Source organism: Lycorma delicatula, chromosome 1 (assembly GCF_047948215.1).
Source record: "Lycorma delicatula isolate Av1 chromosome 1, ASM4794821v1, whole genome shotgun sequence".
Classification (NCBI taxonomy): domain Eukaryota; kingdom Metazoa; phylum Arthropoda; class Insecta; order Hemiptera; family Fulgoridae; genus Lycorma; species Lycorma delicatula.
The window spans coordinates 223621991-223649770 of NC_134455.1; the positions used below are offsets into that span (position 1 = coordinate 223621991).

The 27780-nt window shown below is 31.7% G+C and overlaps 2 protein-coding genes across 6 annotated transcripts in view; one reads left to right on the forward strand and one right to left on the reverse strand.

Moving 5' to 3' along the window:
- LOC142329094 (uncharacterized) overlaps nt 1-27780 on the reverse strand; it is a 76934-nt gene that overhangs the window by 45174 nt on the left and 3980 nt on the right. The window contains exons 1-2 of one of the 5 annotated variants that reach the window (XM_075373440.1): nt 7196-7308; nt 563-715 (exon numbers count right to left, since the gene is read on the reverse strand). The exons of 1 other annotated variant lie outside the window; for it this stretch is intronic. The gene's annotated coding sequence lies outside the window, so the exon portion shown is untranslated. Of the gene's footprint in view, nt 1-562; nt 716-4040; nt 4265-4352; nt 4662-7195; nt 7309-27780 lie in introns of those variants that run through there. 3 more of the 5 variants (XM_075373432.1, XM_075373446.1, XM_075373460.1) reach the window with 3 other exon arrangements.
- Nucleotides 25079-25438, forward strand: LOC142317766 (uncharacterized). Its single transcript, XM_075354316.1, has one exon. The coding sequence runs from the start codon at nt 25079-25081 to the stop codon at nt 25436-25438; it is 360 nt and encodes a 119-aa protein (XP_075210431.1).

The following is a 27780-nucleotide window of genomic DNA, read 5'->3' on the forward strand; positions in this document are numbered from 1 at the left end:
CAATAAATTTTTTCTCAAATTCAATTGTTAACAGCATTATTCTGTCCTAAAGCAAAGGAAGGTTTATTTTAAAACATCCTAAATGACAAATTTTAGGCTACTCACATAAAAAAATTACTTTTAAAAAAACAGTTTATTTATCCCAAGCACTAAAAGGTAAAACTAACTAAAATAAAATTTCTTTCCAAATAACATGGCACATAGAATAAAAAGATAGTAAGAAAATATTTACAAGTAAATAAATTAAAATATTAAAAATCAGAACAATTTAAAAAAATTATATTATTATATTTGTTGGTAAATTACCATCTAACCCTGTGATAAAAGCCGAAAACTATTGCCACACCCTGAACAGATAATTAAGAAAAATAGAAAAAATTGATTAAAAATATTTTATATCATAAGCTGAAGCAGTCAAAATGTAAAACATTTTTAGGGTGGGATGCTTTTAGAAGAATTTTTTCTGGTTTTTTAATGTAATGTGATCTTCAATGGTTTTCATATTATATTATATTTTCATATTGTATTATGTCAGAAAAGCAGCAATATACGTTAGACTCACCAATACCATCTAAGAATTTCAGGTGAATTATTCTGTGTAAAAAATGTATTACTTGTACAGCTAAACACAAAGTTTATAACAAAGTTACTTTACATTAACTTCTTTTACTTCCAGAACTGCACATGTTCACAACAGAGGAATTTCATGAACCTCCTAAAAAAATAAAACAGAACAAAAAAAGTATGATATATACAATAAATGGCAAGTCTATTAAAATATATTTGCCTGTGCATTATACAATGGATTTTTTTACAGTTAATATAAAATACCATCAGAAATCAAAAAGTAAATCAAATTTGTATTATATTTGTTGTTTTTATTTCGATAAAATTGATTTAATGATTAAAGCTTTAAAAAAAGGAAATGAGCCATGGCCTGCAAAGAATAAAGTATTTCTTTGGGTGAAGAACATAACATTTCTAAAATGAAATTAAAACAACATATAGTGCATTACCTTGAGACAAGACTACTATAGAAAATGAAACAATCAGTTAACCTTTAATCAATGGTAGTGATAATAAATGTAGAATAGTATGATTTTTACTGTAAGTTTTTATAAATTAAGAATGAGCAATAGCCATATCAAATTTAATGATATAAAACTAAATTTATACATAATAAATTCTCTACATGTGAAAATAAGACATATATCAAATAATGTGTTAATCAGTTGTACTAATAACTATAAAAATACTTATTACAATTAATGCTCAGCAAGTAAAACAGGTGAAGGTGGGTATATAAGATAGAGAGATCAGTTTGAGTTCAAAGCACAGTGATTCTAAGATTAATCTTGGGGAGCATAGGACTATAAAAAAATAAGGCTACTTCTTAATGAGGTAACCTTGATGAGTAAAGCAAGGTTTATCCATTAATATGTTAGTTTAATATCCAATGCATAAAACAAAATCTCACACCCAAACAATTAAACTTTAATTCAAAAACACAAAAATCTCTGACAGTACAAAAAAAACCTTAAAATTTTATTCAAAAACAATAAAAGAATGCATAAATGTAGACACATACTTAAAACAGCTAAACAATTAAACCTCTACATTTGATTTTTTTTTTCTAATGTGCACATTGAAATCTGTTCAATTGTGAACAAAAAGCAACCCCCATGGACAAATGAGATCAGGATGATATGTATGACATGTAAATGAGGTACAGTCTTCTACAGACTCAGGCCAACCATTACTGAGATGTATGAATTGAGCCCCAACCACCGAAATACAACAGTATACACTGTCTAATATTCAAACCCATACAAAAGTAAACTAACTTTTACTAGGATTTGAACCACAGAACCTTCAACTTCAAAAATCAGCTTTTAAACATGTGATTTGTGACGACGGTTTTACCACTAGACCAGCTCATAGTCTATTGAATATTAATGGATAATAATTTTCACAAGACATACATGATCATACAAAAATCCCTGGGGCCTATTCCACAAAGTACAAGTTACAATCTTACAATTACAGGTCACTGTTTTTGTAAGTTACAAGTTAAGTCTCCAGAAACAAACAGAATACTTGTACAAAAAAAATTACAATTTTACAGGTTTGCAGCACAAAAGTACCAGTTGCTGCACTTGCTTTAAAACACAAAATTTCTATTATGGTATGATATTTGTATGTATTATTAACCTATTCTTACTAGTAATTCAGTAGCTTAACAATTATTTCAAAAAAAGATTGAAAGGTAATTGTCCTAGTGGATACTAAAGAAAAGATGTATTGCTTACTACTTTTTCAAAAGAAATAACAAAGGAACAAAATAAGTGTTTGTTAGAAAATTCATGTGAAGCACAAGTACTTGGAGTAATGATTCCAAATTAACCGAACTCATTATAAATCTTTCATTAAATTCAAAAATTTGGAAAGTATTTGATGACAAACTACACATTATTGAATAATCAAAATCAAACATTTAATGTCAATAAAAATATTTCAACCTATCTTTGATGACTTGTAAACTTGTACATATGTTTTACAGGGAAAGATTACAAACTAGACCTTTTTTTTCAATTGTTTTACTTGCATAGTAATCGAAAACACCAGTAACTTGAAAGAATTCACTTGATTGAACTCTACATTTACATCTTTCTGTAATACATCTTCATTTCTCTTGTTGTACAACTATTGGTAACTTGTAACTTTATAGAATAGGCTCCTTGATACATAATAAACTAGAGAAAACATGTAATAAATATCTTAAAAAATTTCCAATCTCAAATAACAGCTACAAAAAAAGGATACTAGCATCATAAAGGATCTGATATCTTGACAAATCCTTCCACAAAGGATAAGACAATTTTACATACTTCTCAATCAATAAACTGTATCCCAAATTTACATTTCATTACAGGATGTGAACACAACAAATTACTTCATTTTCTTATCACACCATACCCAAAGTAGATAACAAACACACCTCTAAAATATTTACAAAATACACTAGAACCGACACACTTATTCAAAACACATCTAACCACCCTACGCAGCAAATATGTAACCTACTTAGGCTTTTATATCACCTAATAAACAAACCTTTGTCAAAAAAAACAACACTGAAAATCTGAATACATTAAAACATTTGATGCTTAATAATGGCTACCAAAGCATAGATACTGATAAATGTTAAATAAAATACAGAAACAAATAGAACGCATATCTATTGTTAGAAAATAAATACATCAACCAACAATGATACAAAGTTTCCAACTTTATAGGAAAGGTATAAATACATTCAAAATAACAGCAAAACAAACAAATCACACAGAATTCTTTAAAAGCACTCCCCGACAATACATCAACTCAGGAGTATAGAAATTAAAGCTGTAGTACTTACACAGACTTTTAACACTTCACTAAACAAGACTGGGAGCACATTTACTCACATATAAAAGAACTTACAAAGGGACTACACAATAAAACAAAATCAAATTTTGCAAATAACTTGTAGAAAGAAGACACACATAGTCCACAAGAAACTTAATTAACCACAAGAAAATTTTAGACAATATATAATAGATATGATCATATATTCCCTTAATTAGATTTATAAATTCACAAAATCTGATAAAAACTGCACAATAAAAATAAAAATAGGAAGACCGAGACAAAATATATTATTCAATTAAATACTTATGAAAATTCCTAACCTCTTTAAAGTAAAATATTATTACATTAGCAACAACACTACTGATATCCCTCACAAAAAATATCTTATTAGTTCCAAAGAGCTGCTCCAATAAGGAAATGATTATTAATTATGAATGGCATTTGGAAAAGATTCAAACTAATACATTTGCTCTGTTCAATGTACAAAGTATTAAGTGCATTATACATTTATTTATAAATGTATATATACCTACTTGCAAGATTTAGTGAAATACCTACAAGTAATTATTCTGTTTGAAATATACTAGTAATATACTAAACAAGGATTGTTCTAGTGGAAAATGTTTGCTTACAATATTAGAATAACTGCTCTCTTGCAATGCAGAAGTCACAAACTCCCCACATTTACAAATTAATTATATCAGACCAATAGAAATAAAGCGACCATGAATAGGCCTACATTTCTGACGTTAAACCTAAAAATCACCATTTTGTAAACAGTTAACCAAAACTTAATTGTTCAACACACCGAAAAATGGTTTAAGGTTATAATATTACGATAAAATAAAATAACAACACCAACATTAAGCAATCACTAAACAATCGTACAACGAAATAAACCATGTGCTCATATTCAAATTATAATTTATTCTATATCATAATACCTATAAACTACATTCGCAGGACAACACGAAACAACATTCAACATGTACTAGGCCCACAACAAGAAACTTAAAAACATTTCCCGCCACTGCTCCCACATATCATCGAATCAACAGGTGACTAGAATTGAACACAAAAACAAAAACCAATTTACATATTCCTTGAGCCAACTTGCGCCAACGAAATTAAATTCAGAAATCAATAAATCATATTATCTCGTATGATATTTGACTGTCTTCAAGATTCAGTATAACGCAAATAAATTAAGTGTATCTGAAAAAAGTATCATTCTGTCCCAGAAGTTTAGACAACGGAAGTTACAGTTCTAACTAAAATCTAAGAGAATATAAACTACGATTACCACTAGGTTTTGAGAAAAAAATGGTTTCTGCCAAATACCGTAGCCGACTGGCTATCGATCGCACAATTGAATCGATTAAGATTTTAACCGCGATGTAGGAAATTAGATAATTGTAGTGAAATGAAACAGATCACAATTTGTTAAACTACTGTTACATTGTTGATATAATTACGCTTAGTTTTTCTCCTCAAAACTTGTATTTCTGGCACTTCTGCTATCTTTACATTTGTTACCTCCTCCATCTAAGCCTGAATCGAAGTCTTTAAAAACTAATTTATTATTTCGAAAAAACAGTTTAGAAAATTTTCTATTTCAGAACTGAGCTAAAAATTTTAATATACTGTATACTCCATTTCATATACCTTTATAATTAGGATACTTCAAAAAGTTATTTAATATACGTTTCTTGATGCAACTTAAATTTTGCAGATTCTACCTTAGTTTATAATTTAAAGATAATATTAAAAAAATCATTATAATTCACTGATATAATTTTTTTTTAATTATAAGTAAACGAAAATCTGTGACAATTGTAACCTAGTATTCCTTTCCCCATTTATAAACTTGACCAACTGAAATATATGCAATACTTCATTACTGTATTTTTACTTCTTTGTACGAAGTAAAGGAAGTATTGTGATCGCGAAAAATTTCGGTTTTCAGATTTCAACGTAAATATCCATTTTGACCAACCTGATCCATTTTGACTAGTTTCGGCGTGATGTCTGTACTTACGCACGTATGTATCTCGCATAACTCAAAAACGATTAGCCGTAGGATGTTGAAATTTTGGATTTAGGACTGTTGTAACATCTAGTTGTGCACCTCCCCTTTTTTTGATTGCAATTCGCTGAACTAAAAGTACCAAAAAAAGCCCAAAATATTTGGATTTTGAAAAGGCAATTTAAAATGTTTAAATTGCATTAGTATAATATTTATTTACTCAACTTTTGCATTATCTTAAATGGGGTGACAATAGAATGAATATGAACAAAATTTCACCAGGAAGTTTGAACAAAGCTGTCTGAAGACCATGTTGTAGAACATAGGTTTATTAATGTTTTTATGTTTATTTAATTGTTTATTAATATTTTTATGTTTATTAATGTTTTCATTCCGATGACGTGGATAAAATGAACTTATAGTAGAAATTCACAGAAGTTCACAGGGAAGGAAACAAGGATCAACGATAATTAATATGAATAGATGATGAGAAAGGCATAATCTATCCAGAGGAGAACTGTGAAATAACAATCATATCTATTGAAGTAGTAACGAATCCTTTCATGAAGTAGACAACCATTCCATCCAAAATTGCGAGAGAAATTAAGATGCATATCTTCATCCAGGATGGGGGAGAAGTGCATTACTGATCAACAATTTTGCATAAACTGACCAGTTTAAATACCATATACTTAAAGAGATTGGTTTTATTCCTAACATTAAAGAGTCATAAACCCATGCATATAACAACAGAGATCCACATATTAAGGAGGATCTCAGCCTTCCTTAAGGAAAACCAGTCTTTAGTATTTTGAATACCCATTTTGAAGGAATATGTATAGGTAGACAAGAAAGTTGTGAACTGTGGGCTTGTTTAATGAACTTGTCTCCTTTAGAAAGGAGACAAGTTGAGAAAGGTCACAAGACCCCTTTCAGGGTATGTGAAGAGGGAAGTGTACAAAACTAAGTCTGTTTATCTCAAAACTAGGACAAAGGTTTACATGTTGCACTTCACTGTTGTAATTGCTGCATAACATGAGGAGTTTTTTTAAATAATGTGTCTATTATTGCCAGGAAAATATGGGTGTAGTGTTTAAACATTTGCTCTAAAAGAGGTAATACTTTTCCCAAAAGGTAATTTTCCTAAAATATGTTGTTGATCTATTTCTTAAAAGAGTGGTTTAAAATGTTATATAAAAAGTAATAAGTAAAAATGTTATTTGTTATTTTTGGGTTTTTGATCTGTATAATTTAATTATGAAAATCTTTTGAACAACACTCCTGAAAACCTCATGTTGGTTAGGTTGCCAACAGCCTACTAGTTTTCCTTTTTTAGTTTTTTTAAACTATCTATCGGTCGGCAAATAGTATTACTTCAAATTTGATCAGACACCATTTTTTGACAGATTAATTTATTGAGCTGCAGTTAACAGTATTTTTTTTTGTCTTTGAATATATTTTTAAAAATGTGCCACATACTCTTAAATTTAAAAACCTTTAGCTGCCTTCTTTCTACAGCCGCCAAAAGATGGGGAGATTGTATATTGGGTAAAACAAAAGCCAGTATCATTTAGTAGAAGCAACAAGAATTATGTTTCATCTTCAATCATTAAAAAGTAAAGAGTGGTTAAAGGGACATTTTGAACACACTAAATTAAATTCAATCAATACCAGAACATCAATAATGTGATTCATACAAATAAAACTTTACTTAAGTTGTAGTGCATACATATAGAAATACTATATATTTTTTGAACTCACCTGTACAGTATGGTATTTTTTAAATTACTCTGTAATAATCAAACTAAATTATATAGTATATACAATTATTGCTTCTTCAAACAACATTCCAGATAGAGAAAATTTTGTCATCATTAATGGTACATAGTATTACTTACATCATTGCTTTAAAAGAAAAGCTGTCAGAATGACTAATTTATATTCAAACCACAAAGTGAATGAGGGACAAATACATGTTTGTGTGGTGCATTGTCTGCGGTGAATTATAATTGCTTATTATTATTCAATTATTGTTTTTAGTTGCTGTTTTGTCACCATTTCAAGACCCCATTAATCATTAATATATAAAACAAAGAAAAAGTAACATGAAAATTTGATCGTAAACCTGTTTAAGCTAAGTAATAAAGTAGTAGAATAATTTTTATAATAAATAGTTTTATTTATTTATTAATTGGTAAACAACAGAACAAATCCACTTATAGAGCACCTACACATACACATATATAATCATAATAATACAATCTTACAACTAATTAATAATAGATTAACTAGAATCTTGCATAAATCAGTGAACAGAAGTTTTTCTTCAAACAATAGTATTAGAAGATAAAAATTAAAAGTAAACAACAACAAAAATTGTATACATAAAACCTTAGGTACAATAATATACTGCAATTCAGTTCAGTACAACATGTTGGTTTAACCTTCAATAACATATAGAAATCATGTTTAAAAATTCGTTGATATTACGGTCAAAATGTTTTCTTTTGTACAAATTTCATTAAAGTTTTTCACCATAAATAATAATGGTGATTTCAAGTACTGTAAGATATGAGCTCTAGGCATATAGAATATTTGCCTAGAGTGCATTTTAATAGCAGGAACATGTAAAAATCTACTTTACTTAATAGCCAGGAGTTACCATAAATCCATTAATGATTCTGTTTAAATATATTAAAGCTCCAAGATTTTTCCTATACCATAAAGAAAATTGAAATTTCTCCACTAGACACACTCAATGAATCACAAAAGGTTTTCTAAATTCTAAGTTTTCTAAAATACAAATAATTTAACATTTTTATTTGTTCACTTTAAATTAATCCTATTTATTTTATTTGCAATACTCCAAATTATATAATTCCCTTCTAAATGAGACCTAATAAATTAGTATGAGTAATAAAAATGAAAATTGTTAGATTTTATTAAAAACATTAGCGTTTCCAATAATAAAACCCAAATTTTTATAGGCTCTGCTAACCACTGATCTTACATACAATTTTAATTTAAAGTCCAATGAGAATTTAATCCTCAAAGTCAATTTTGATAGTGAAAAAAAAATTAATTGTTTTTAAAACATAAAACCAGAACCAATATGTTCTTTTCTTGATTTTAAGTTATCTATTCAATTAGTACTTATCAATATTTATTGATTTGTCCATACATAATTTACAAAATTGCCACATTTATAATGTTAATTATTCATTTTACATTTATTTGTTAATTGTATGTACTCTGCAACATAATAAAAAGTTGCCTAAAATTGTCCCCTCTAATATGTTGTTTCAGAGTCTCCTGATCAATGATGTTTGACACTAATTTTCATACTATGTCTTACACATCTCCTCTTTCGGTCGGAAAAATTCAGCTTCTATTATCACTTGCAAATATAGCAAAATTAAAACATTCTCATAAAACTTGTAGAAAGTATAACTTTTGTAATAAAAAAATATCACTCCTTTTTTGTTCAGTGATATTGTTAGGTAAATTTACTAGTAAACTAAATGACTGAGATGATAGTTACATTTCCCTTTTAAAAGAAAAGATAAGAAATTTCCAAATACATATATATTGTAATCTCACAGCAACTGTTTGTGAATTAACATAATTTTTTTTTTTATTGTTTCTTAATATACTCAGAAACAACGTACAAAAGATATTTTTAATAAGATTGATAGATAGGCTCACCATATGTCCAGGATTAATCTGGACAGTCCTGGTTTTTTAGTGCTGTCCGGGGTTGCAAAAATGTCTGGGATTTGAGAATTTTATGACTGGTGAGGATTTTTTTATTTTAGACCAATATATTCAACATCACATTTTTAAACATTCTCTTATGGCCGTGCATCTCTCAACTGATCTTGGAGGAAGTGCTGATGTCAATTTTGACAGAGGCGTGGCTGCCGGTCTCACCACAACCTTTTACTTAGTCATTTGGCAGCACAACCAGGGTAATGTGTTTATTTTGTTTTCGTGTGTGAAGTAACTCATCTACATGTTTTTGATCATTTTATCTCTATTCCTTTTTTGTCTCATCGTTTATCAGTGAGCAAAAGAAAGTGTGTGTTTAATGTTAACCTACAACAGATTTTTGAAATTGTATAATGACAGTAACAATGAACTTGTTTATTGCATACTATGTACTGGAGAATTTTCTGTTGCACGTAAAGGAAAGGGTGATATTGATGACCATGTGAAAACAGCTAAACATAGGAGTGCTATTAATGCTATTGCTTCAGCAAACTTAAGAGATTCTTTTAAAGCCAAAGATGGGAATAACAATAACAGTGATCTTGAGTGTGCTGCTAAAGAAACTACATTTTCATACCACACTGCTAGACACGAACTAAGATTCAAAACATCAGACTGCACATCTAAATTGGTTAAAAAGTTATATAACCCAAAATTTTCATCTGCTAGAAGTAGAACCGAGGCAATTATTGTTAAGGTTATTTTGCCATTTATATTTGATAATGTGTTGTATCACAAACAGTTCAAACAGAAGTGAAGTAAAACTTGTTTCGATTGTTGTAAGATATTTCATTCTGGAGGAGGAAATTCAAGTTAAACTTTTAAATTTCAATGAAGTGTCAGGTGAAACTGCCCAAATTTTGACTCGTATCTTTTGCTGTGTGTAAAAAAATACAAGCTTGAAGAAACATTCGTTTGTTATACTGCTGATAACACTAACAGTAATTTTGGTATTGGGAAGAGGAAGGTGAATGAAATTGTGTTCAGAAAAGTTCAGAGTGATCTAGATAGACCTATTTTAGGAATTGATTGTTCAACTCACATTGTGTACAATTTAGTACAAACAGCATGTGATTCTCTAACCCTGGATATAGAAGTTATTGTTATAAAAATTTATAAATATTTTCACATATATACAGTAAGAGTAACGAAACATAGAGTTCAGTGAATTTGTGTAAACAGATTACAAAAAAGTATTATCTCATTGTAGCAAAAGGTTCCTTAGTTTGTTACCTGCAACAAAAAGAATTATTTCCATTTTTGATGCCTAAAATCATACTTCTTATCTTATGACAAATTCCAAAAATTATTATCTGATTTTTTTGAAAATCTAGAAAGTAAACTGTTTTTGAAATTTTTATATGGTACTCTACAGTTATTTAATAATGTAGTTCTGAAATTGGAAGCTAATTCTATAACAGTGACAAAAGCATTTAAGTCATATTCTGAATTAATTTGACAACTTCAGGAAAGAAAAACCCACAAATTTATACCATCTTTTGCCAAAGAATTTCTACGCACTCTAAAAGAAAATAATGATGTTCACGAACAACATTTTTCTCAAGCGTAGATAATTTCTATAACTCTAGTTCCAGTACTTATAGTTGTGGAGAACCAGTTTTGATGAAGTCAGTAAGTTTCAGTGGATAAATTACAAATTGAAATTGCCTGGTCTGATTTAGAAGAGAGTGCACAAGTTTTTAATGAAATTATAAAAGATTCCATAAATATTGATGACCTACTTGATGCATGTACACTGTTGAACCAGGTAATTCAAAACCAAAGGGTAGGTTGTGGTTTAAGTTCTAAAAAATATCAGATATTACTGAAGAGAAGTAGAAAGGTTTTTAAGGTATTTCAAAAGACTGATATTTCATGTTGCAATATTTCTAAAATGGTTGAGTTTGCGATGTCTTTGCCTGAGACATCTGCTCCAGTTGAGAGAGTTTTTTTTCAATTACAGGGAATATTTGGTCTGCAGAAAGGGGTAGACGCTCAGTATCTACTGTTAATCATCTGCTAAATGTTAAAATTAATTCAAAACTTTCTTGTTGTGAATTTTATGATGTAATTAAAACAAACCATTTCTGAAAAAAGTCATATCTAGTGGAAATTATAACTGAATAAATAAAGTTTAATGTTTTGGTAAACTGTTAAGACTTTTGAGTAATTTCAAAAATATGTCTTGGGTTGGATCCAAAAAAATATGGTAAGCCTATTGATGGGTTTTTAGTAACAAGGCAATCATGAAATGAAATTTGTTAACGTAGACACGATAGTCAGTACGTGGATAACGTTTCAGCAGATAACGAAAACTTTGTTCATGGACGAATTACAGAAAAAAATTTAAATATATTTTCTGTGATAAAATCATTAAAATTGAACTACATTTCCAGGGTAATTAGGAAATTATTATAGGTTACTTTAAATATTCAGTAAAAGTACATTCCGAGCCTTAAATAAATTCACCTTTTTATTTTATTGATAATAAAAGCTATGTTTAGAAACGGCCATATTTTGGTTTATCGTTTTACGAACGATTTTATAATACCAAATTTCGTTAAAACAGTAAATCATTACTCTTTTTTGTTTTACAAAAGTCATTAATTACTAAATGTCTCATGAATTTAATTCGCTGCGATTACTTACATTGATGAATTAGGCTATTAAAAAAAAATATTTATATATATATATATATATACACGCGTATATAGTTTACTGTCCGGCACATTAACTGCTGTAGTATGCACAAAACGTTAAATTATGCTATTTTTATAAATAAAAAATAATAAACTTATTGCAGTTTAACCTCCCAAAAATATTCATAAAACAAATTTCTAAACTGGTTTCTAAAAAAACGAAGGATTCAGTATGACTGCAAAACAAAAATAAGTGAGTTATTTTCGTATAATCAATGAAACATTTCGTAACATCAATGAAAACAGTTATAATGTTTCATTGGCTACTCACTCTATTGTTATCATTTAGTACATATACAGGACATCATTATCAAATCTTGTTTGTTCGTTTATTAATTTATCATGATAAATTAATCACATTAATTAATGATTAACTATCACAATAGAGTGAGTAGAACATACCGTTCCCATTACGTTTTACTATAACGGTGAAGACATTCACAATGACAGGACGGTAAAGTCGACACAGTTTTAAACTATGACCACCACTGTTATCTTGTATTACTTTACATAAACAAATTCACACAATAAGTTTTAGTTTTAATGAGATTATAACATAAAAAACTTTTTAGTACCGTATGATGGAATTTTATTCTGAAAGCGCTTGAACACGTATATAAAAGAATTGTTGGTAATTAATTAAAAAAATAATAATTTAAACAAAAAAAAGCGCGTAGATTACTAAAGGAATTGTAAAATCTAGCTCTACTCTAAGAAATTTCCGGGAAAATGTGTAAACACCAATTTGTGTCTTAACTTCTAGAATTATTTTAAAAGTTACAGATGAATTTACTCGTGTTATTCATACTGCTAAAAGATAATATTATGATTAACTAATACTCAATTCAAATAATAAATCTAAAACTATGTGGGCAGTTATCAAAACTGAAAGAGGATTTGCAAATAAAAAGTTAAATAAGTTCACCAAAAATACAAAAGGACTCTACTTCCGTTATCTCACCCCTATTCAGGTAGCAGAAATTTTATTAACTGGAACTTATTTTTCAGTATTTAAAATAATAATATTGATCCTTTCAAACGATGCCATTCACCTTTAATGGGTTTGTTAATGAATATTTATGTTTATTTCCCTTAATATCAACATGTTAAACCTTATATTTTAAGTGGGTATTAATTAAATTCCTGCGAGTATTTAAAAAGAAGTCAGATATACTATTATTATTTATCTTATACATTTAATTAACGAATCTTTCAACAACAGAGCTGCCGTAAAACTTCAATTTTATATTCCCCTCCTTAAGGAAAGATTCTACACTTATTTTACAAAATTATAGGCCAATTTTGTTATTGTGTGTATTTTCTAAAGTAAATTAAAAAAAAGTTGATGTGGACATCACATAACCTCCTTGTACCCCTATTAAATTACATGTACACCTTTTTTTTTTTTTAATGAAAGGTACATAAAATTTTATTTCATCAATAACTTCTGATTTTTTTTTGTTATTATTGAATTATTATTCATTGTAAAAAACATTTTACAATCACAGGTTAATAAATCAATATATTTAAATTAAAAATAAAAGAAAGGAGATGAAGTCTAATTCGAACCGATGTGCCTTCCCCTTGAAAGATCCAAATATTTCATTAATTAAACTTTTATTTGGCTATAACTCTAAAACCAATGAAAATAAGTACCACTTAATACCGTTGATATACCGTTGAAAAGCTCTGAACGAGGGCTTTTTACTGCAGTTAATAAAAAAGCCCAAAATCCATTTTTTTTTTTTATTTTGGGCTTTTTGGACAGTTTTGGTTCAGTCGATTGCAATCAAAAGGGAAGGTGCAAAACTAGATGTTACAACAGTCCTAAATCCAAAATTTCAACGTCCTACGGCTAATCGTTTTTGAGTAAGCGAGATACATACGCACGTACGTACAGACATCACGCCAAAACTAGTCAAAATGTATATTTCCTTTGAAATCTGAAAACCGAGATTTTTTCGATTACAACATAATTCCTTCTACTTCGTACAAGGAAGTAATAGACTTTTATTATTTCTTTAAAAGCATACACCAGACTTTCAGCTGGTTTTAAGGTAAACTATGTGCTGATACAGTCATTTCTCGGTTTTTGGAGAATATTTTTAATTGCTCAGGTAAAAAGACTCCTTTTAAATTTTTTGGGACCTTAGTAAAGTATGCGATTTAGTTTAACTTTTTTACTGATAAAAATCTTAGAAATTACAGTAGGTTACTTATTTGTAGTACAGTAACCTTAGCAGCTAACTCACTGGGTTGGTCTAGTGGTGAACGCGTCTTCTTCCCAAATCAGCTGATTTGGAAGTCGAGAGTTCCAGCGTTCAAGTCCTAGGAAAGGCAGTTACTTTTATACGGATTTGAATACTAGATCGAAGATACCGAAGTTCTTTGGTGGTTGGGTTTCAATTAACCACATTTCTCAGGAACGGTCGAACTGAGACTGTACAAGATTACACTTCATTTATATATCATCCTCATTCATCCTCTGAAGTAATACCTGAACGGTAATTCCCGGAGGCTAAACAGGAAAAAAGAAAGAAGTAACCTTAGCAGGTGAAGTTAGTTACAAGTTGCACCTTACCGACCGTAAAGAATAGTTAAAATTTAATTTTTTTTATAAAAATATATATGTAGAATTTAGGTCCTCACTTCAAGATGTAAAACACCAAGTGCATCAGGGAAGTGTCTTGCTTTTCTTATTCTTAAAGTTCTTCTCAAAATCTTGAACCATTCACTGTAACCCTCTTCGCAAATGACAATATATTATCTGAAGATAATTATTTAAAAGAAGTTCATAATTGTTTAACAGCAGTTCAAAAAATATTCACTGGATTGATTTTAACCATCTAACTTAAAATATGGATAAAAGCGTTGCATTGTGGATGCGTTGTTGCTGACTGCGTGGATAAAATTCCCATTAATGATAATGTATATTTTTGCTACCAATAAACCAAACTTTTTGGGTATTTTAATAAATGACAAATTCTCTTGAGATGATCAATTTGTTTTCGTTTATAACAAAATCAAATCGTATTGTTTTACTTTAAAGCGCTTTAATACAACGGTAAGCTTGTAATCAGTATTAAACATGATTTATGCTTACTTATATTCCCGTCTAAAGAATAATGTCATCTCTTGGGCTCCCACAAAAATTCAAAAAGATACAAAAGTGGGTTGTCATATCATTGTTTAGCGTCCATAAGTATGAACTGTGTGGACTGATATTTAAAAAATTAAATATATTAACTTATCCTTCTATTTATATTTATGAATAGGCAATCATTGCAAAAAAGAATAGTCCTTTATTTTTTTTAAATAATAATATCCTCCACCTTTACCAATCAAGCAATAGATCTGTTTTCGTATAACTAAACATAATATTTCGGCTTACCAAGAAAGGATCTTATTACGCTTCCATTGCCATTTAACAACACGTTGCCATGATAAATTACAAAACCATATAAAAAATCTTTCTACGAATTTATTGAAAATAATTAAAAGATTTTCTTTTAAAATAATATTATTCTGTCGTTGAATTTCTAAATACTACTAAAGTTTTTTTTTAAAAACCATCCATTTTTTACATTCCGTTCCATGAGTACGTAGATACGAATATGCTCAAAATAATTTCAAATCACCCGAAAATGATTTTCAATCACCCCTTCTGATTTGTGAATTATTTTATAGTAAATTTTTATATCGACAGAAAAACATTGTTTTTATAAAAATAAATTCGTTTCATCCAGTTTCAAATAATTTTTTTAACATCTTTTAGATCGTTATTTAATTCATTATACTGAACTAAAACATAGTAAGGTCATCCTAGAAGGTTGAAGTATTACGTTGTACAACACGAAAATTTTTCATTTTTATGTAAGTAAAATTATGATTCTTTTAGAATTAAATCGCTTGCTTTTTTAGTAAACGTTACACATTCGTAAATAAAAACGCATGGAAATATCAAAATTTTTAATTCACTAAAAATCGGTTACGTAAATTATATTTACTGGCACCAGATAAAGAACTAGATTTGACAGCTCATTTTTGTATCCCGAAGGCTCGTCCTAACTTTAACTTCAAAATGTAATATTATACACAGTATATTTTACACGAGAAAATAGTAGGTATAATAAATATTTAATAAAGATGCCAAGCTTAGTAACTGATTTAGAGCTTCAAAAGAAAAATATACGATTTGATCTTATCTCAAACTAAATCGTTTCGTCATCCTACAAAAATTATCACCTAACAAGACGCTGAAAAATTTTGCACCAAGGGAAAATCTTCAGTGAATGTTATGGAAAAATACCATAATGATGTTTAATTTCGTCAAATATAACAAACTGTTCAAAAAAACAACCTGTGAACCCGGTTCAAAAGAAAAACTGGAATATATACCCACCGGGTTGGTCTAGTGGTGAACTCGTCATCGCAAATCAGCTGTTCATAGTCGAGTGTTCTAAGGTTCAAATCCTAAGAAAGGCAGTTACTTTTATACGGATTTTAATATTAGATCGTGGATACCGGTGATCTTTGGTGGTTAGGATTCAATTAACCATACATCTCAGGAATAGTCGACCTGACACTGTACAAGACTACATTCATACATATCATCCTCTGAAGTAATACCTTACGGTGGTTCCGGAGGCCAAACAGAAAAAGAATAAATAATTGCACTTCGAGGAAACGACTTGTTTGATACCAATTTTGAGGGCACGAGAGATTCATCGGATTCCAAGAATTATACCCGGCATACTTTTCATAATGTAGTAACGCACAAATCAAACATTATTTGGGTTATACTTGCAGTTAACAGAAATTAGTTAATACACTGTACCAGAAATGAAGAACTGAATAACATTTTCTTTTATAAAATTACATTCGAACAGATCCGCTAAAAGATTAATTAAATATATTATAATTATTTTACGTTAATTAATCTTTTTATATTTAAATGATCAAAGTGCTGCATTTTCAGAGTAAATCTAATCAGCTCATAAAATGTACGCAAGCCATGCCGATGTCTGTTTTTAATAGTACTTAAAACAGTTGGCTACTAATTTCGCTAAATATATTTCGTATTGTTCAGTTATTAAAAAGACGTGAATTTTTCCCCAAAGATGGTTACATTTTTACGAATTTTTTTTTATTTTTGTATGTTTGTTAAATACAGAAATAAAAGTCATATTTTGTTTACATCCACGAGATGGTATCTTATCTAACAGATGTGTTGTAAATAGGGAACTAAACGTGGCCAACAAATTTTTAAAAGGTAAACTTCTCATTTTTTAAACACTTCTGTTAAGATATTTTTTTCTGAACTACGTTGCAGTTCCTTACTAAGTCAGTCGTGTTATAGCTAGTAAAAACATGAAATGTCACTGAGAAAGAAGCCTCATTATATTTCTAATTAGAAAAGATTTTCTAAAGATTTTTCTAAAGATTTTCTGTTAGCAAATTTTCAAATACAGTGAAACCTGAATAATTCAAAGTTGTAGGGCTGCATAAAATGTTGACTTGTCAAAAAATTCAAATTAAACACATTATAACCTTGCAAGTTACAATGAGCTGTTGAGCCTAATTTTCAAAGTACCGTTAAAAAAAATTAGTATATTGATTTGATTAGTTTAAATTGCACACGGAAACGACCGATATAAAAGCTGTAATTGAATCATTTAAAACTAAATATAAAACTAATTCATCCATACTTAAAACTCAGAGACCAACGGCATCCAAATAGGTAAAATGCAGATGGATGACTAAAACAAAAATTATGTACCATTTCAAGTATGTAAGCGATAATAAGGTGGAAATGCAGTGATAGTACGTAGGCGGGTATAAAATCATGCCGTAATCTCAGTCGATTAGATAGATAGTAGTTTTCTTTTGTCTATAAAGCAAGCAACTAATTATGATTTTGATATTTACATGTATCTACGAATAATCAATCTATTACATCACTAACACCTAATTAGAGAGAAGGGATCGAAATATGATATCGAACATTTGGTGTACGATCAAACATTTTACCTGGAGTGCTAGAGCCATCCATTTTGATTAAAATATATTTTTGCCTTCTGATATTGAATTATATTTTTCTATTGGAGTTATATTTAAAATTTACAATTATATTTTTATCATCCGATTATTTAAATATCATATTCATTGGAATGAGTTTAGGTGTAGAAGATTATTCAAAGGCAGAAAGTAATTACTGGGAATAATTTTTTTTTACTACAAATATTAATAATAATAGTACATTAATAATGTTTCTACAACATTAGAAACAAACACCTTGGCAATCTTTTTACTTCTGATGACTTCCAACTGGATTTTGTTACAACAAACAGTCGAGCTTTGTCTGGATCATTATTAAAAATCGACCACTATTTAAAAAATAAATAACCAAATTTTTATCAATTAACAAAACTGCATTATCAAACATTTCTCTGTATCAAAGTAATAAGAACGCCACTAGATCTAACAATTCTTTAACTGTCAATGCTTTTGAACAAAATCTATTTAGTTTTAAATACAACCGGTTTAATCTTTAGATATGCAAGCATTCTGAAAAATACTTAGGTACAAAGAAAAACAAAAATAAACTAAATACAGACACAATTAATGTAAATTAATTCATTAAAAAATATACTCATATATCTCCTTTAAATTACTCAGACAGTCCAAGGATATATAAAAGTACAAACTTAATCTTCATTATAAATCTCAATAAAAAAAAACAAATTATTGACAAAAAATAATCAATTTATCTTACAAATTAATTAAATTTCTAAATTTTTATCTAGCGAAACAGCACTTACATAAGTAAGAAATTTATTTGAGTTATTCACAGGGTTTCCTATCACCAGGATAAACAAAACACTTGTAACACAATGCATAAACATAATCAATCCGTAATATGCATATTCACCTGCTACCCAAAACATTCTTCACTTGCGTATAATTAAAAAAAAAAGAAAAGAAATCACATTAAAATGAGTAAAATATCAAATTTACTATCATGTATGTATTCAATATTAATAAAAAATCCTTTTTAATTTAAACAAAAATAACAAGAAGAATCATTTAATTTTGTCAATAATCTAGCTCCATAAAAGGAAGGAATTTTATTAATATATCCTCATTATTATCTCCAATATCAAAAAATTTATTTATAAGCTGCTTTCTAAATAATAAAAAAGTGGGAAATATTAAAACAGAATGTTAACATTACGCTTACCCAAAGAATATATTTTTCAGTTTTTGTAAACATTAAATTCACGTTCCTTTAGTTTAATATACGGTTTCTTTTTAAGGATAACCATAACTATCAATCTTAACTTGTTAATTTGAGTATTATAAGAAAAATGTCTTTCCCCAAGTTAGGAAAATTAAAAGTCTGCAAAATAAGGTATACTGGATTCTAAAATTAAATCTATATTCTTGCTAACCATATTATGTTTAGAAGAATCCAGTAAGGACTGAAAATTGTTCTGCAGTCTGCATGATCTGCGAGAGCTAAACATCATTAGCACCAATGAGAGAGAAATAACTCCTAAGAATGAAAATTCGCTAAATGGCATCTTATGGATAAACCCTTATTTATATTCCTTATATTTAAATAACATTGCTTTGGAAAACGATTACCCGACATACCTAGGACCTATAGTAAAGTACTTTATGAATTATGAGATTTTTATTAACTAACTGGAACTAATAGAAATATTCAAACATTTATCCTTTATCAAAAATGAATGGTATGCGGAGGCGTAGGTATATATACAATGTATGTATAAGATGAATATTAGGCCTGTTTTCACGAGGTAGACAGTCGCTGTGTAGGGCATTATATTACTCTTTTCTTGTAACATTATGCTCACTCAGAATTCAAGTATTCTACAATACAGTGTGTGTTTAACTATAAATATAGCAAAAATTCTTTTCACAATTAAAATTTATTGTCATATTGTTTAATTTCAGACAATAATTACTTTAAAAATATTTAGCATACTTATAAATATTTCTTACTGTGTACAGTAGAAATGAATTATGAGATTTTTATTAACTAACTGGAACTAATAGAAATATTCAAACATTTATCCTTTGTCAAAAATGAATGGTATGCGGAGGCGTAGGTATATATACAATGTATGTATAAGATGAATATTAGGCCTGTTTTCACGAGGTAGACAGTCGCTGTGTAGGGCATTATATTACTCTTTTCTTGTAACATTATGCTCACTCAGAATTCAAGTATTCTACAATACAGTGTGTGTTTAACTATAAATATAGCAAAAATTCTTTTCACAATTAAAATTTATTGTCATATTGTTTAATTTCAGACAATAATTACTTTAAAAATATTTAGCATACTTATAAATATTTCTTACTGTGTACAGTAGAAAAACGAATAACTTATACTTGTATTAATAGATTATTATTACACTCCCTCCATAAAATGAATGACTACTTTATACGCATAAAGGTTATCAAAATATTTCATTTTCATTGAGGTGTTTTTTTTCCGTAGTGAGAGGAAAAAGCTCTACCAGCCGCCGGCAATCACCCGCTAAAAACCCTCTCCCACTAGTCACGGGATTTCAAGATCAAAAGTTCAAAAACTCTGAAAAGAAAAGCAGGATCATCTTAAATCTAAATCGCAGTCGTGCTCATTCAGCACATCAAAATGTTCAAGACCGGTTAGTGGATTAGACAGTTTTGACCAAGGTATTGTAAGAACAGTTAATAAGTTTAACGCAAAACGATAATAAACTGCCTACATTAAATAAACTACGTGAAGAACTCCAAAAGAGTATTTAAACGTTCTAGAACTACACTAGCAGCTATCCTGAAAGAGTTGAGTTTAAGTGATGTAAAACTGATGAGGATAGTAAACGTTTGATTGAGAAAGAAGACAACGCGTGGAAGAGGATAGAATATTTAAGAAAAATGACCAATTGCAGGAAAGAAAATTCTTCGATTGTTTATTTCTATGATAGTATATTTTAACGTCCCATTCGACGTCAAAATATCGTGGTCGGAAGGTAGTGGTACGGGAGTAAAAGTGTCGCTTAATAAAGGTGATCAGTTAATCATAATCCACGCTGGAGGAGAAATGGAGTTGATTCTGAACGCGTTGTTAACTTGAAAAACGAGTTCAAAAAGCGATGACTACCACGACCGCGTCAACAACAAAAATTTTGAAGTGGACATCTGAAAATTTATTTCCTGGTCTTCCTCCCCAGTATGTGGTTTTTATCGATAATGCGCCATACCACAATTCACTTCTAGATCCAGTTCAAATAATAGGAAAAGAGGCATGGTTAGAAAAGAACTATATTCCGTTTAATAAAGCATTGTTAAAACCACATTTATATGATATAATTACATCATATAGAAATTCAAAAATAAGGTTCCATTTTGATAAACTATTAAAAAAACACGGGCATCAGGTTCTGCGACTTCTACCTTACCCTCCCGATTTAAATCTGATCGAGATGGTATGGTCGGCTCTGAAAAGATATGTTGGTAATAATAACACAACATTTTGAATGCCAGATATTAAAAAATTAGCCGAGGAAAAATGAATAAAATGAAAAAGGATGATTGAAAACCACGTTACGAATATGTAAAAAAAGCTGAAACTGATATAAAAAGATGTTACCGCTAATCGATGAGTGACGGATAAATTTATCATACATCTAGACTGTGGTAGTGCAACTGATTGTTCCGATGAACACAGATGGTGAACTTCCTCAGGAAATGGACATATAATCCGAATTTCAAGTAAGTTTTAATAATAATAATAATAGTAGTAGAGTCAAAAACGAAAACAATGGTACAAAAAAAGATTTGAAAATTCTAAATAATAAAAAATTTTAAATATTGTATAAAAAACAAATGTATAACTGTGCATCTCATTTAGTGAAATTAAGGAAACAATATACATTCAAACACCAGTTCATTTTTTTTTAAATACACCTAAATTAAAATTTTTATCTTTGCAATCTCTATTTATTGAGTTATTAATACCAATTACTTAATAATGAATTATAACTAATAAAACATGAAAACGGTAATAAATTAAAGTGGATAAATAAAAAGTAAGAGTATTATTGTTGACCTATTATGATGGATGTAAATGTATCCAGGTTTGGTAGTAATACAGTCTCGATCTTCTCCAACCCAAGCTTTTGCTTTCATTGTACTCACTGTACGGTTTCTCGTTGTAATATTTAACATAATGAGTGTAACGGTAAATGTCTTCCTCTCACACAATCATTCTTGTTTCGCTCTCGCACTTATGTATACATGATCGCATTCCGCATTCCAAGACTGACTCGCGTGAATATAATTCTTGTTATTCCACTGCATTTTTCTTCGTAAATTTACTTTGTTTTTTCACTCATACATGAATCTGTGCACCTACATATACAGACCCACTTTGCACAGATGCATTCTGTTCTGTTTATTCTAGGCTAATTTTTTTCACTACAGGTCTGCACGGCTTAAACTTTTTCCTTTTGGTTATGTTGAAATATACGTTTCGCAGTCCACAGAATCAACATAATCTTTTTTTTAAGTATTGCTTCAGAGGATAAGATGAATGACAATCTTTTTAACGTGTGAAAAGCCATGACTGACCGGGATTCAAACCCGGGATTTCCAGATGAGAGGCCGAGACGCTACCATTCGCGCCACAGAGGCCGCCAAATCAGCATAATCTAACATAACCTACTCTCATTTCGCTCATTAATTTTGTCTAATTAACATAAAATATACAACAACAAAACTTATAACTATATAATAAACGTGAACTAAATACAATCTATACTGCGGGGATCAGGGTCACTCGATCAAGGACTGCCGTGAGGCCACCAAATGTCTAGACTGCGATAGCCGGTCCCATAGAACTGGAAGCGCAGGGTGTAGAAACCCGCATGATTAAAGTGCTTTTACTGAATAACAACAGGAGTTTACTGTCCGGTGACCTTGCAAAGGAAATTGCCACGAGAGGTGAATATGACTTTATTGTAGCCACGGAGCCCAATGTACGTTCGGTGGCCAGGCCGCAGAGGGTTCCGGACAGAAATGGTGAGGTAGCCATCAGACGAGTAGCCAACAACAGGGATTTCGGACTTTATCTCAGAGAGGATGATATTGTTGCCGTCGAACTATGCGATTTGATTTTGGTGGGGACTTACATCAGCCCAAACTGTGCTTTGGATCAATTCCAAGATAGAATCTTTAGTCTACAGCGCATAATCATGCAGTCTAGGAAACGCGTATTAATACTCGTGATTTCAACTGCAGAGCAACGGCGGCTGGCGCCGTCTCATCCAATGTAAGAGGTAGAACACTGGAGGAATTCCTGGCTACTACATGGGCGACGTGCATAAATTACGGAACACCTATGTACAATGCCAGAGGGCACACATCAATAATAGACTTTGCAATCAACGATAACAGAATACATCCGGACACAGTAGTCTTTAAAGTATTGATGGAAGAGACGGCGAGTGATCACAAGGCGGTAGCCGTAGATATCAGTGATCAAGTTACAGGAAGCATCAACAAAATGTCACACCAAGATGGTCGAACAACCAAATTCAAAGGATCGTAAGGAATGCGGCTCGTAGAATCGCAGAGTGCACGCAAATAGATCCTGTCAGTTTTCAAAACATTATCACCGATGAAATGTCCAGAATCCCATGTAATGCAACAAGGCATACTACTGTGTATTATGGAATGGTGATATAGCTAGCCAAAGAGATTATATGCACAGATGTAAGAGGAAAGCGCAGAGGCTTCGCACCTACTTCGGTATAAATGAAGAAAGTAGTAGAGCCATGGAAGAATATAGAACCGCCAGAAAACGCCTAAATTACCTTATTAAACTAACTAAACGCAAGAAGTAACAAGAACTGTGTAAAGACCTGGATAATGACCCTTGGGGTAAAGCATTCCAAATCATAGCAAAACGTCTTGGTCGGCAAGCTCCAATACTAAACAGTGATGAAGCTATACGACAGCTAAGAACCTTATTCCCCAGGGAGGATACTGGAAACAGAGCGATACTTGAATGCGAAAGGGGTACATTCGATCGACAAGAGGTGTTAAATGCGATCAAGAAACTCAGCAATAAGAAAAGCCCAGGGCCAGACGGTATACCAGCAGCAATTCTTAAGGGTCTGGCAGAAGCTGTTCCCTGGGAGATGGTGTACATGGCCAGCTTTGGACTTCAAAACCGCATGTTTCCAAGCTGCTGGAAGGCTGCAAGAACCGTCTTCCTGCCCAAGCTAGCCGCGAATATAGATCAATCTGGATACCGGCCCATAAGTCTTATCAATAATATGGGGAAGACGGTTGAACGACTTATAGCCTCCAGACTACAGAATGAGTTAGAGGAGAAGAACTGCCTACACCAAGAACAGTACGGCTTTAGGAAAGGGCGTTCCACGATACAGGCGATTAAGAGAGTTACGGAATGGGCAACAGCAGCCAGAAGCGGTACTCGGAGATCTAGAAGTCTGCCATTACTGGATGTAAAAAACGCATTTGGATCTGTACCGTGGCCGGCGATTATTGATGCTCTAATAAACATGAACATCAGTGATTACATTGTAAATCAGATTAATTAGTACTTACACGAAAGACATACTGAGGTCAAGACTGTTGACGGTAAATTTTCAGATGTTGGCGGCGTTCCACAGGAGTCCGTTCTAGGACCCATACTCTGGAATGTTTTCTATGATGGAATATTCAGGCTTCCTCATCCGGAATGAGTGAGGATTGTCGGCTATGCAGATGACGTTGCGGTACTGGTGGAAGATAGGGAAATGGACCATCTTGAAATTAAGGCAAATCAGGCCTTACAACTATTAGACGAATGGTTAGATAACAACCAACTCCAAGTAGCCCCAGCTAAGTCAAATGCATTTTGCTCTCTGGTAGGAGAAGGGTCAGAGGAATAAATATAGAAATAAGGGGGGAAATTATTCGTGAAGTCAGTAACGTCAAATACTTGGGCGTATTCATAGATAAGAGTCTAAAGTACGGTTATCACATAGATATGATTTGTCAAAAGGTTACCCCTACAATTAAGGCTCTATGAGGTCTATTTAATTACCACTGTGCACCGAAACTGGTGGTCAGAAGGTTAATCACAACGGTAATGATGTCATCTATCTTATACGCAGCACCAGTCTGGGGCACTGTAATGAATGTACAACGCAATAAACGCAAACTTAGAAGTGTGTACAGAGTAGCACTAATACGAGTTGTCTCAGGATATAGAATAATTTCTTACGATGCGTTACGTGTCTTAGCTGAAACGCCTGCCATTGAATTACAGATAAAAGGCCGAAGTATGAGGGCGGCAGGTGTGCCAAGAGCCGAGGTAGAAGACACAGTCGTTAGCAACTGGCAAACCACATGGTCATCCGCTCAAGCAGGAGAGTGGACAAGAAGACTTATTCCCAATCTGAAAGAGTTGTTGGGTAGGGAGAAAGGTGGACTAAATTTCCACACCACTTAGTTCATGACAGGACATGGGTCGTTCGGGAAATATCTTAATAGAATCGGGAAAAGGCAGACGTCAAGGTGTCCGTACTGTCTGGAAGAAGACGACACGGAACACACCGTATTCAACTGCTATAGATGGGAGGGTCTCAGACATGAAATAAGGCATATTAACCTTACATCTGTCAACCTGGTTAGCTGGCTAATGCAATCCAATAACAACTGGGATTGGTTTTGCAATTTTGCGAGCACCATCCTCAAATCTAAAGAGGAAGAGGAGAGGCATCACAGACGATAGGGCAGGGAGGACAGTCCCACCCCGGAGAGCCCGTATGCTTAGGTATGCGGGTTCCGGAGATGGGGTGGGAACTCCTGAGGTTGCTTGAAAGGGATAGAGAAAAGACCGAGTCCCGGCTGGCGGTGTCGGTTCCTGGGAGCGCTTCGGTGCTTGCTGGGGCTGGCGTCGCTGGTTTGAGGCAGGCATAAAAGAGTAAAGACTCGGTTCTCTGGGTGTGGAGGGGGGACGGCATAGCCGGACCTTCCCTTACGTGCGGAGGATATTAGAGGCGGGCAGCAATAAGAAAAGATCTGGAACCGGGGGGGCTGATCTGCCGTGCCGGAAGTACAGCCGGTGGGTGGGGAGGCCCCCTTAGAGTCACAAGGACACACCCCTGGGACGTGTATACTTGAGTGGATGTCCAGCCCAGGGATGTAGGGGGAAAAAAAAATCCTATACTTGACAAGAGATAAAAATTAAAAAAATACAGCTGCCAAAAAAAAAAAAAAAATTACCGTTTGAGTTGCTACTGTGGAGCAAACATAAATACATACTTACACACCTAAATACAATACACCTTTTGTTTTTGGGCAATGGTGTAAAAAGATCCATTTCAAAATCGATTTAGTTGGCAACTATAATTATTTTTTTTATGATAAACTATTTACATAATTGTTATTGTTAGTTTAATGAAGCAATATGATACATCTTATGTACATTGCTTACATAAGAGGAAAGGTTGTATATATATATAATGTTATATTTATTGTAATAATTTTTTAAATAAATTCACATTATTATTATTATTTTCTTTTTATATATATATTTTTTTTTTATGTATGGGCATCGAATTCTAAGGTAAATATCCCTCATCACATGAAACTGAGGAAAAATCATCGATAATAGGATTGACAGGTATAAGGATGTAGAGGGTGTTTATATTTAAATAAAACACAAAAATAAACTTAACATTAAAAACATTTAGATAAAATACTCAAATCTGCTAGACAATACCAAATTTGTATATTTCATTATGTATGTAAACAAAGAAACCCTACTCTCAGATGTAAAGGGCCTTCACATCGGGATCTGCAGTCAAACATGACAAATCTTTATTTCGCTGAAAGCTTATATAAATGGGATATTAATCCACTCGCAAGAAGGTTCAAATCAACAGCAATAACATCTCTTAATCCATACCTCTTTCTAAGGTTATCATACATTGTAAACTCTTGAAGTAGATGCTTAGCAGTAGGGGATAGGCCCTTAGAGGGACATTAGAACTGACAAACCCCTGGTTAGTGCTCGACATGATGGACTAGGCGCTCCGGAGGTGTTGTTTTCCAGAGTGCTGTAAACAGGCTCGACCGGTGGTGTTTGTCCCCAAACCTGGTTCTGAAAGTGAGACTGCCCCAAATACAGACCGATATGCCTGATCAGCATCATGAGGAAATTGTTTGAGCAGCTGCTGGCTGAACGAGTTTGTGTAGAGAAGGAAGTGACTTGTGGTTTCTCCCCCAATTAATTTTGATTTGTTTGGGTACACTGACCACGGATGCAGTGAAGCAGGTCTTGGACTGGCTAGGGACCGTGCGGCAAGTTCATGGCAGGTGAGGAGGTTCCCCTTGATCATCCTCCTCGACATCAAGGGGGCCTTCAATAGTTTACCTTGGTCGATGATTATTGATGCCCTGAGGGCTACTGGGATTAGTGATTATCTGATTGCAACAATCAATGATTACCTGCACAATAGGCATTTGGTCCTCAACACGGAGGAAAGCCAAGAAGTACTGGAGATGTTTGGAGGGGTTCCACATAAATCTGTTTTGGGTCCACTCCTATGGAACCTCTCATTTGAGAGCCTCTTGTGCCAGGAGCAGTTACATTCGTAAAAAATTGGAGTGTGGTATACCTCATTGGAGAATTGTCGGGCCTATCTTTTTTTTGGAGACCATCACAGCTGAACGGTATCAAGAAATAATTATACAGTTTATAGCTTTGTTAGATACTGATGAACATGATTACTGGTTACAAAATGGGGCAATTGCACATACAGCAAACAGTAGTATTTAATTTCTTTG

Excerpts from the sequence above, each read along its gene's own strand:
- LOC142317766 (XM_075354316.1), top strand. The coding sequence starts at position 25,079 with ATGTCATCTATCTTATACGCAGCACCAGTCTGGGGCACTGTAATGAAT.